Source organism: Tympanuchus pallidicinctus, unplaced genomic scaffold, assembly GCF_026119805.1.
Source record: "Tympanuchus pallidicinctus isolate F22 unplaced genomic scaffold, pur_lepc_1.0 scaffold1, whole genome shotgun sequence".
NCBI lineage: Eukaryota > Metazoa > Chordata > Aves > Galliformes > Phasianidae > Tympanuchus > Tympanuchus pallidicinctus.
Genome location: NW_026294618.1, coordinates 120,199 through 132,073, shown reverse-complemented (window position 1 = coordinate 132,073; position 11,875 = coordinate 120,199). Strand labels below are relative to the sequence as shown.

Here is an 11,875-nt window from a genome sequence, read left to right as displayed (position 1 = left end):
CTGAATGATTCCTTTTGTGCTATGGAATTGTGATCTCTGCTCTTCCTGGGCAGTATGTGACTGGTTTAAAGAAGTTGTATCTTCTACGGATTGGTGTGCATTTCTTCTTTCCCTACTACTGCCTTGTTCTTGGAACGCTTTGATCAGCTCTTAGGTAGTGCTAGTATGCTGACCATGTGTTGCAGCTCTGGAAATGCCTTTTTCCATAAAGGGTTTCTGCATACTTGAATTTAAAAAAAAAAACAACAAAAAAACAAACAAACAAAAAAAAACCAGACAACTGTACAAACAAGATCTCATTTCCTTTTAGTTGAGCCTCTGTTCTCTGTTTCACAGGTCTCACTTCATGATCTCCGTCATGGGTGGGGTGTCTGGGAACAGCTGAGTCACGGCCTGAACCTCTGATTGACCACCTGAGGGGAGCACTGAGTCAGCCAGAGGAGCACAGGGGAAGGCAATGCAGCTGTGCTGAAGGAAGGGGTGGAGCCTGGCTGCACCTCTCCTACAGCTGTTTAAGAGCTGGCTGCCAGTGGGGAAGGATCTCTGCTGGAGATCCCTCCTTCTGGTGTTTTGTGGTGAGCCCAGCATAAGGGTGAGCCTTCCATTTATTCTCTTTTGTTATCATAATCTACTTCGCCTAACTCTCTTGTTTATTTTGTGATTGTAACATCTTAATTTCCACTGATTATACAGGTGGGGCTTTAAACTTAAAGTATTCCTGATTGCTGCAGGAAGCAGAGGAGGGACCTTATCCCCATTGTAGGAATGAAAAGGATAAGGTATTCCCACCACCGTGCCCCTCTGAGCTGACTGGGGTGGTCGGATGGGCAGCAGCCCATTGCTGACCACACATAGGGCTTTGCTGGCATAGTAGGACATGTCAGCATACGTCGGCTGTGGTAGCACTTGCGGCAGCGGATGGTGGAAGAACTCCTGGTCACAGCACAGGGCATACAGGATGGCAGCGCCCGGCACGGAAACAACAGTCAGCTACAGGCAGATGAGGAGGAGGCAGATGGTCCTGTGGGGCAGAAGAGGGCTGGGAATGAGGCAGGCCAGATGCGTCCCTACCTCACAGCAGCACAGTCCCACACAGTGCCAGAGGGGCCTTTTGGGAGCCCTGCTGGCTGCTGTGAGGGGCCAGGCCATCAGCCCACTGCCAGGATTCTGGCAGCTGGCCACAGGGCAGGGAGGGGACACTTGTGTCCAGAAGGCAAGCCCATGTCTCCTCACCTGCTGCTCCTCCTCCTGTTGGTGAACACAGGGCAGGGATGCAGATCAGGCCCTGCTACACAGCTGGAGCTTGTGCTGCTGTGCTCTTGCTCTCCCACACATCTGCAGTGCTGCAGGGAGCCCCGTCCCCAGGGAGACCCCATCAGATGGGTGGGGGTGTGGTGGGCTCTGCCCCTTACCAGTTGGGCCTCCACCATGCTGGGCAACACAGCGCCATGCTGCTCAGCTGCCTCCAGCTCTGCCTGGTGCTGCTGCCTGCAGGGAACAGGGCCTGGCTGGGGGGTGCTGGCCTCCATCACCATGAGGACTCCCCAGCAGTGTGTGCCCACCCCAGGGCTGGAACTCGTGGCTACTGCAGTGAAAGAGAATAAGAAATCCTTTTATGAATACATCAATGGTAAGAGAAGAACCAAGGAGAATTTGTATCCTTTACTTGATGCAGCAGGGAGTGTGACCACTGAGGATAGGAGAAGGCTGAGGTCCTCAGTGCCTTCTTTACATCTGCATTTAATAGACAGATCAGTTATCCCTGGGGCATGTTATGCCCTGATATGGAAGTCTGGTTCGCTATGCAGAATATACCCTGGTGATTCAGGTGGCAACAGTTAGAGAGCTCCTTCTCATCTGGACTGTCACAAGTTCATGGGACTGGAGGGGCTCCATCTCAGGGTGCTGAGGGAGCTGGTGGGGGTGACTGCTGAGCCCCTCACTGCCATCTACCAGCGCTCCTGATTAACTGGTGAGCTCCCAGAGGATTGGAGGCTTGCCGATGTGACTCTCATCTACAAGAAGGGCTGTAAGGTGGATCTGGGGAACTATAGGCCAGTCAGCCTGACCTCAGTACCAGAGAAAGTTATGGAGCAAATCATCTTGGGTGGGATCACATGGTACGTGCGTGGTGTACAGGGGATCAGGCCCAGCCAGCAGGAGTTCACGAGAGGCAGGTTGTGCCTGACCAACTTCATCTCCTTCTATGACTGGGTGACCAGACTGGTAGATGAGGGTAAGGCTGTTGATGCAGTCTACCTAGACTTCAGCACAGCCTTTGACACTGGTCTCTCACAGTGTTCTGGCGAAACTGGCTGCCCGTAGACTGGACAGATATATACTTTTTTCGATAAGGAACTGGCTATAGGGCTGTGCCCAATAGGTAGTGGTTAGTGGAACTAAGTCCAGCTGGTGACCCATTAAGAGTGGTGTCCCCCATGGGTCGGGACTGGGGCCGATCTTGTTTAATATCTTTATTGATGTTATAATGAGGGCATAGAGTACACCTCAGTAAGTGTGCAGATGACACCAAGTTCAGAGCTGATGTCAATCTCCCTGAGGGTAGGGAGGCCATACAGAGGGATCTAAATATGCTTGGATCACTGAAGTGAATGGGATAAGATTCAACAAGGCTGAGTGCTGGGTCCTGAGGTTGTAATGAAGAGGGCTTTGGCTCCTTCTCCCAGGGCAAAAAACAGGACCTGAGGAAATGGCTGGAAGTTGTACCAGAAGTTTAGGTTACATATAAGGAAGAACTTTTCCTCTCAGACAGCAGTCAGGCACTGCAATGGCTGCACAGGGGAGTGGTGGAGTTGCCGCCCCTGGCAGTGTTCAAGAGGCATCTGGAGGAGGAGCTACGAGGTCTGGTTTAGTGCTTGTGGTGGCAGTGGTAATGTGAGGATGGCTGGACCAGGTGATCTTGCAGGTTGTGCCCAACCTTGCGATTCTACGATTCTATGACAGTCAGGGTTAGGTTGTAGGTTGGGAGTCAAGAATGGACACAGCAGGAGGAGAGAGGTGTTAGGGAGCAGCCAAGGCATCACAAGGCATCAAAAAGCCCTGAAAAGCAACACAAAGCCACAGTCAGGAAGCTTGGGATTATCATGAGCAGCATCCAGGATGCTAGAGATTATTTGCTACTGTACCAAATGGGAGCTGCAGACACCCCAAAGCCAGACAAAACGGGAACAAGTCTGGAGCTCTGATTCATGCACCCCACAGCCTCAGCATTGCAAGCTGAGGTGCCTTGCTGTGTGTTGCATTCATCCCAGTCCTTGTGAATGAAGACTCCACAGGCAGTCAAGGCGTTGAGTGAGCACAAGTGTGCTTTTATTATTAAAGGAAAAGACAGGAGGGCGTGAGAGGTCCAGGTAAAGATGGGAATCGTCCTCTCTTGGACGGAAAGATCACGTAGAGAGTGGCTCAGAGCTCTCAGAGATGCTGCACGGTGCCTGGGACTGGAGGCCTGATTCTAAGCCCCCCTCCAAGAGGCTCTGCTGCTCCTCCTCGCTGATGCTGACCTGCTCCTGCAAGGAGGTACTGCTGTTGGGGCACTCGGGCTCTGCTTGGGCTGGGCTGCACTGCAGAGGCACCGGGTCACAGTCCAGGCTGCCTGTGGTGTCTGGCAGGCTCAGGTCAGCATCTTCAGCAGAGCTGGGAGAAATGAGGGCTTGAACTTGGATGAGCTCCTCGTGTCCATCACTGTTGTTATGCGGCAGGCTGTCACGTGATCCGCAGCCATTTGTGCTTTCTAACAGCTCTCCATTGGTGGAAGCACACAGCCCAGCTTCACTACTTGCTCCGGCTTTGCTCGGTTGACAAGAGCTTGAATCACCTATAAAAGAATGAACAGGGGTTGGTGTCAAACTTTCACAAGCTGAATTACGAAAGTGGTCCTTGATCGGGGAGAACTGAAGGTGTCAGGTATGGGTTGGAACGCTGGAAGTAGATACAAGCCCACTGACAGCAAGAATTCTATGTTGCTGAAAAGCAAGGCGTTGAAAGCTGGATTTGCACCCTTACCTGCCAGCACTACGATTTCTATTTCTGAGGGCTCCCTGGGATGGTGCTGTGGCTGGCGTTTGGCCCCAGACGATGGTTTCCCCAGGCTGAAGCAGGAACACCAACAGCCAGCTGGTGATTCCTTTATCTTGCTGGGTGGACTTGGTCTGGAGAGAGAGAAAACAGGGAATGGTGTGAGCCGTGCGTGGCGCAGGGTGAGGGAAGAGCTGCACTGAGCTCGTGCCAACAGTGGCTTGTTCCTAGCACCGCCTGGTTCCTGCTGAAACACAGCTTAGAAACTCGCTCCATTTCAAGCAGTTGAGGATGGTTCCATTCCTATAGCTCAGCCCTGAGGTTTTGCTGGCTAAATTCCCCTCAACTGTGTCAAGCAAGATGCAGAGCATGTGAGGTCCACAGGCTCCACACCTGTACAGGACAGCATCAAAGGGTGGCTTTGATTGAGTAGGCAGGCATAACTGCTGGCTGAGCAATTGCACAGCCATAAAGGAACTTCAAAAGCATCTCTGACTCTGACACTGACAGCTCATCAGCCCATCTCACTGCCATGTCTAGTTTCTCGTGCCAGCAGGTCTGACCAACAGCTCTGCGTAGAGGAGAACCAGAACTGGATTCAGGCACGAGGCTCTGAAATCTGGAAAACCCCAACGTTTCCAGGTACAGCCAGCACAGGCCAGGGTAGACGTCAGCGTGGCTTTGTGCATCTCGTCACTGCCTGCCCAGCAAGGAAGGAACGGCACCGTTGTGTGGCTAAACTCAGCCCGTCAGGCAACTGAATGTTAGTTCAATCTCTCAGTCCAAAGGGAGTGGAGATTCACTGCAACACTTAAGGCACCATTAGTTGAACTGAGTTTCAGCAAGCTTTGGGACTAGAAATAACGGAAAAAAAACAAAAAAAACCAAAAACAAACAACAAATAAAAACCCACCCAAACAATGATGATAGGTGCTGGAAAAGGAACTCCTCTTTACCTTTCACCGGGGCCTTCTTCCACTTCCATGTCCCTGCTCTGTGTCACAATGACAGGAGAGCTGCTGTGGCCTCGCCTCCGTGCCTGCGCCTCCTCCAGGCTGAGCAGCTCTGTGGCAGGAGAAGACGCCTGCACAGACTGGGGCCCTGAGAGAGAACTGTGCCCTGGAAGGGAAAACCACAGGTGAGAGCCACGATCAGAAAGCGGCAGCACAGCCATCGCAGGTCCGGGGGAGCGGCTGTGTTTTCCTCAGACTTGCTTAACCGAGCCACTGGAAGAAGAGCAGCTCAAAACAACCATGTGCTCAGAGGTGTGTCTATGGCAAAGGACGCAGTCATAATTAAGAGCAGCTCCCTGTATCGAAACAGGCAAACAAAAACCCTAGAAAGCAGGTACGGTGAACTCAGAAGCTTCGCTGCCACACTTTCAGCAAGCTTCACCTGCTTGCAAAACATCATAATGCAAGTGACGGTTGTCTCCTTTGGGCTTGAACATTCTCAGCATCCAGCAGCAGGATGCCAGATTCTAATCTAAGCCCAGAAGTCTGCTGTCCCCTTGACAGGAAAAGTGTATTTCAAAGGACTTGGAGAAGGCCTGCATTTGATCCAGGTGTCTGGTCAAGATAAAGCTAATGGAGGAAGACACTCACCTGCTCCATCTGCGATGTCAGGTCCAGATGTGGAGCAGAAGAGGACGTCTGTGTGGTCGATGATGAATTCCACCACGGCCGACTGCGTCTGCAGTTCCGTGCAGGCAGCTCTCCCGCTGGCGCAGGCAGACTCGCTCTGCTGTGATCTGTAGAAAAGGCAGGTTTTAGAAGTCATTCAGCCAAGATCGCCTCCCCAGGTCTGAATTACTGCAGCCCAAAGCTGTCAAACTGGGCTCCAGAGACTTCCGCAGTAGGCAATCAGTGATGCCACTGAAAAAGTTCTCCTGGCTGATAAAGGACACACCAGTCCCATCTAAACAAGAGAGCAGCAATGCTCAGCTAGAAATTGTGCCCACGTGGGGTGGGAGAACAGTCCAAGCTCCTGCTCTGCTGTCAGCCACTCCCTGCACATTTTACAGGAGAAGAGCACATGTGGTGCAGAAGAAGGGAGGACTGCTTTATTCTACTGGAGAACAGATGTAAGCGTTCTGTTGAAATGGAAAAAGAAGTTTACCTTAGGAGGTTTGGAGCCCACACAATGGCTAAGTTCTTAGAGTGCATGTTGGTGACAGAGCTGTTTGCAGCAAGACAGGCCAAGTGTCTCATCAGGAACACCAGGGTCCTGGGAAACAAGAGAGGCAAATGTTCAGCAACAGCCAGCATGCCGTGCTGCCACTCACAAAGCAAACCTCAATTCACACTAGTTGTTATTACTGCTACTGATGCTGAAGATGAAGTAGCCATCAACTGCACCGAGCGTGCCCCCGTACCCAGGAACTGACCCCAAATTAACCCCATGCAGTGTTTCAGCACACCCAGGCATCCCGTTGCTCACGTGAGACAAAGCCTGGAATCGCACCAATGCCCTCTGAAGTGCAGCAGGGCTGAGCTCAGCAGGCTGAGGGCAGCACTGACCTGTAGTGAGGAGCAGGCAGCTGCTGGATGACGTCCCGCATTCTGACCAGCCGCTCCTCCTCCGTAGTGGCACCAACAGCATCCTGGAAAAGGGCAGAAAGGGATTGAGACACAAATCAGGAGAGATACCTGCCGCAGGGTCGGGAACCATGGGCACAGCGCGCTGCTGGTCAGCACTGAGAAAGATTTTAGGCCTCCCCAGAGGCATCTGGCAAACATAGCGGCACGCAGCTGGTGCCACCAAGGCCAAGGAGTCCAAGCACCGGGCCGGTTTACAGCCTGGTTGGGCAGCTCAGCTCCTCGCAGGGGGCATTCATCTCCAAGTACGCTTGGCTATTAATCCCCTTCCTGTTCCAGAAATAGCTGGGGAATAGCAAAAAACAAACAAACAAACAAACAACACAGGAATTCTCGCAAGCACTGTGAATATGGAAATAACCACCTCCTGGGGCCACCAGAAGCGGCATCAGCACGATGCAGGATGTGGCAAAGACATGCGAGTAAACCCCATGGGGCTAACAGAAGAAGGGCCTCAGAGCTGGGGCACTGCTGCAGCCATCTCCCAAGAGGCCCAGCGAAGAGGGAAAGGAAAGGCGTTGCCTCGTGCTTACCGAGAACTTGTCGTACAGCTGGTCGGTCAGCAGGGGGGTCGGGAGCTCCCTGAAGTACATTTTGCAGAGGGAGCTCGCGCTGTGAACGTCGCGGACGGTTAGCTCAGGAACCTGCTCACACTCAAATTCCTGGCTGCAGAGAAGGACACGAAAGCGGTTGAGAAAGAGGAAAGCAAGTCAAAAGCCACACCCAATGCAATCAAGAGTTGGAAGGGCTTCCTGATGTACAGGAGAACACAAACACTCGGCCACCAGCACCACGTCAGCCGTGCTGGATGGGATGTTCCCAAAGGAGACCTTTTCTCTGTGCTAAGGCATTGCCCGCAGGCCTCTGAACGCCCGCAACAGGGCACGTGCCCCTGCTGGCAGCTGTGTCTGTCAGTCGCAGCACTCTTACCGCAGTCTCTGGACGTTGGACGCCACGCCGGACAGGCGGTATATCCCCTGCACCACGCCATGCTGCTCGATGAACTCGGCGCAGCTCTGGAGGACCTGGGGGACTAAAGAACACGTGCCGGCGGTTACTGGAGCTCCTTAGTCAAGTCCTGCCTCAGGCTGCGCTCCCGTCACATCCCATCCACTAAGCCCAGCCGGGCTTGGCTGAAGCAAATACAAACGTGCTTGTCTCTTGGGAGCATTAGCCTCACTTCATCTTTCAGCCATCAACTCCCATTCCCCATTTCTCCACTGGTATCAACCTGCCCCTTGCTACATACCATCTCCCTTTCATCGTTAGGTTCTCAAACAGGGAAGCTCTCAGGAATGGGCTGTCCCTTACCATCACGACCAGAGTGAAGAAGATGCTCTCCCAGGTCACGGCCGAACACCCTCTCCTTCTCCACCTCCCGCTCTTTCCGTTGCTTTGGGCGGGCCTTCACCACGGAACGAAGGAAGGTGAGGAGCTTGCCGCGCTTCTTTGGCACTGCACAACAAAAGGAAGAAACCAGTTCATCTCAGGTTTGGCTCCGTTGGACGAGGCCGAGCACAACACCTTCTACAGAGCACCTCAAAACGGGAAGAACATGATGAGCAAGTGCGTACCAAAATGGATTTTCCCCAACCCTGGATGAGTCCAAGGCCAGACTGGATGGGGCCCTGGGCAGCCTGGTCCAGTCCCACATTAAACGTGGAGCTTGGTTGGCAGCCCGTTCTGAGGCAGGGGATTGGAGCTTGATGATCCTCGAGCTCCCTTCCATGCCAAGCCATTCTACAAGGATTCTAGGATTTCCCTAACTCCAGTCATAAACACAGGAGGACTGGGCCAAATCTCTGCACGTTCTGATGGAGTTGAATGCACTCCTCTTGCTTAGCTTGCTCAACCTGGGCATTAAGGACCCTCTTGAAAAGCCACGTTCTGATCAAGCGTGTCACTAGCACAACCAGACCTCTATCTGTCCACCAGGGACGCTGGCTGTTCTCAGCCTCGTACGGACTTGCAGGAGAACTGCCTTTGCCTTCCCTCATTCTCACTGCCTACAAAACACCAGCTGTACGCCCCGTGGAACGCCTGAAGGATCATCAGCACAGAGGATAACGTGGGATGGATAAGGGAAGTATTAAACATGAAGTATTAAACACACACAAAAAGGGACTCCATTTTGCTTCCCTGCCCCATCAAATGTATCATCGTACCTGGCTTCGGCACTGAATTGATGAGAGCCTCGGGAACTTTGTTGTTAATGAGTTCCACACACTCCCCAGGAAAAAATCCAACCTGTAACACGAAGAAAAAGAGAGGAGCAATACTGAATGCAGCATTTCTCAGCCTGAACACTTCAACTAAAAACCACATAACGTAGTTTTCTTCAGAACGTGCTTGCCGAATGCTCCATAAGGCTATCCAGCACAAAATGGCCTGCTTCAAAGTAACAAGCATTCCACATTCGCAGCCAAAAGATCCAGAAAATGGCATACAGAGCAGGGAGAGGACAAGTATGCTACACACTCCTAAACCCCAAGTGTACATGGACAGAAAGACTTCATGTAGAAGTTATACATTATGATAGATTGATGCAGCTGTATCTGAGTTAGCACAGCCTATGAAATTTCTGCTTGCTGACTGAGATGCAGCTGCCATCCCCAGCTCTGAGCCACCCAGCGTTCTGCAGCCAGCAGCAGCAGCAAGCGCGCAGAGGCTCTGTTACCCTGCCTCAGCTGACAGGCCATAACTTCCTAAAAGATGCTGAGTTCATGCATGTTTTGCATGGGTGCAAACACAAGTGCTCAGAGACACTGAAACACGTGTCCTAGCTGCTGCATTTCCAAAGGTGCGGTTCAGTGGCCGTGACCTGATGCACGCTGTGAGGGCTCTTCTTTCTAAGTTAACTGAGGAGGCAGTTTCCTACAAAGACCAACTTTCAGCTCTGGCCTAAGCCCACAGCAAAAGGGAAAGTCCTCTGACACCAGCACAAGGAAACCATTTTCCATGTGGAGCCATGCTGTGCAGGCAGGGCAGCTCTAAGCTGAGATTCCTGCCTCGACCGAAGTTGCGCTCTCACGTCTGAAGCTTGGGCCTACCTGAAAGCCGTGCTTGCCTCTCCAGCGGGGGCTCAGCTCCTGAGGCGGCATCTCGATGACGCACACGAGGTCTCCCACCTGCAAGAGATTGCAACGTCAATCCCAGCTTCGGCACGGCTGGGAGGAAAGCGCAGCTCAAATGACTGCATTCTTCTGCACTGCCCAATATCGTCAAGCTTGAGAGCCATTGCACCAGTGCAGCTCTTCAGGCATCTGCAGTCGTACAAATGAACTTGGAGGTAGAAGAGTCACTACGTTATACAACATACAGAATAGAGCTGTTCGGTAGGAAATAATTCTCAAAATGGGCTTCCTGAACAGATCTGCACACTCCATACACCAGTCTGCTGTTGTTTGGACACCAGGCTACAATACTGTCCAGAATCTGTTTGATCAGAAGATTCCAATGCCAAATAAAGCCATATTTTAAAGATGGCTGAACTCCTCCCTGCATCCAACCCAGTGCAAGTCTAATCTGGAACCGCATCTGCTGGGCTTCACCTCATCAAACATTCGGAAGGTGTCTGAGAATATTCCTGATAGCTTCACACGTTATACTCTTCTGTACAGGACAACAAGGAACGCCCTTAACTGCTTACCTCCAAGGAGAGTTCACCCGGTGCCTGGGCAACGTATCTCTTAATAACGTGGGCAGCAGCAATAGCTGGGATATTAAGAGATGACTCCTCACGGACCAGCCGGGGCTTCCCGTTGTTCTCAGCCTGAAACACAGAGCACAGGCCATGGTGAGGAGCTGAGGGCAAACGAGGAGGATTTCAGGCTGAGGAGCATGTCAGCAGAGAAAGCTGCAGGAAATGCACTCGCTCCTTATCATGGGCACACAAGAAGGAACGGCAAGGCTAAGAACATGCCCGCAGCAAGGAAAGAAAGCCTCGAAGGCAGCTTTTCAGTGACACCGATAGAGCCGCAAGGATTCGCTCTCTTGAAAAGCAGGAGAGCACATCTGCAGCTCACTCTGCTGGCTCAAGTCAGGGAGCAAAGACCAATCAGAGCTCCACACTCTACCTCCATCCGTGTCATGCCAGGCTCACAGCTGATCTCGCTGCACGCGATGCCCATCACAGCAGGCACGACAAGCTGGAACGAAAAGAAACATGCTCATATTTTCTCTCTTCACACACCACAGTATTGAGAGACTTCTTCAGAACTACCCTTGGCTATCCTCTGGCACAGGCGGGTGCTCTAGAAGCAACCACTCTGTTCACTCCGTTCAAATGGGACAGCCCATTAGGCAGCATTTGACCAAGCGGCTGTCCCTCTGCTAGCAGATGGGGACTGGCACAAAGCAGCAGATGCATTCGCCCAGGGCGCTCTGACAGCGCAGCAGCAGGGCAGTGAGAGGAATCATTGCTGCAGGTGCATCTGCTCCCCGGCCCCAGCTCCCAGCAGCCTCACCACCGGCACCTGCTGCAGCCCCGCACATCAAGGATTTCCTCTGCTCACATCTCTGCTGTGCTCCCTACAGCTGCCGCGCACACTCTCACAGGCCAAGCGTGCGTGCTTGTGACCTTGGGTCACGCTGTGCAGCTCAGCACAAACTGGGCCTAGGACTCTTTGCCTAAGGGATTGCTTTCCTTCAGACCAGCTGGTCACAGCACCACACACAGCATCCTCCTGAGGGCGGAGCTGCAGGGGAAGGGAAAAAACCCACACGGGACCAGTGTCCCATCAACGCTGGGTGAGGCTGTGTTACCAAACATGGTGCGACACAGTGCTGGTCAACCACGTGGTGGGACAAAGCGTGGCACGTACCTGGCAGGAGATCAGAACAAGGTAGACAATTCCTTGAACTCGCAGCTGTTTCTTGTCACTTTGCTCTGTGCTTCCACGAGCGAAAGCTGCACCAAGGGAGCGGGTAGAGGAGAGAGAAGGAACAGGTCTGTGAGCTTGCACAATGCAGCAAAGATGACAAGGGAAAAGCCACGGGACAAATGCCATCTTTGTGGATCGCTTGGGAATGCAGGTACTGGCTGAAAGTTACGTCTGATGGACAAGAGTAAGCAGTACGAGCTGCTAGGAGCTCCACCAGCCAGCAGTTTTCAACAGCTCACTGCCCACCCCTCCATCCCACGCTGTCTCAGCTTACCTACAAGATGCTGCACAAGACACAAGGGGTGAAACCGAAGGCACTCAGTCACTGCACAAGGGCAACAAGCGAGCTACTCACGCAGA

The 11,875-nt window shown here is 52.6% G+C and overlaps 2 protein-coding genes across 2 annotated transcripts in view; both read right to left on the bottom strand.

The window, feature by feature from the left end:
• LOC128085658 (uncharacterized) overlaps nucleotides 1-11,875 on the bottom strand; it is a 222,382-nt gene that overhangs the window by 124,576 nt on the left and 85,931 nt on the right. The window lies entirely within an intron of this gene.
• LOC128088835 (rho GTPase-activating protein 32-like) lies at nucleotides 6,356-10,412 on the bottom strand. The gene is made up of 8 exons (XM_052699700.1): nucleotides 10,282-10,412; nucleotides 9,683-9,760; nucleotides 8,798-8,879; nucleotides 7,944-8,087; nucleotides 7,563-7,665; nucleotides 7,166-7,298; nucleotides 6,569-6,637; nucleotides 6,356-6,364 (listed from the first exon to the last, which is right to left on the bottom strand). Exons 2-8 carry the CDS (start codon nucleotides 9,731-9,733, stop codon nucleotides 6,356-6,358), a joined length of 591 nt encoding a protein of 196 aa, XP_052555660.1. The 5' UTR covers nucleotides 9,734-9,760; nucleotides 10,282-10,412.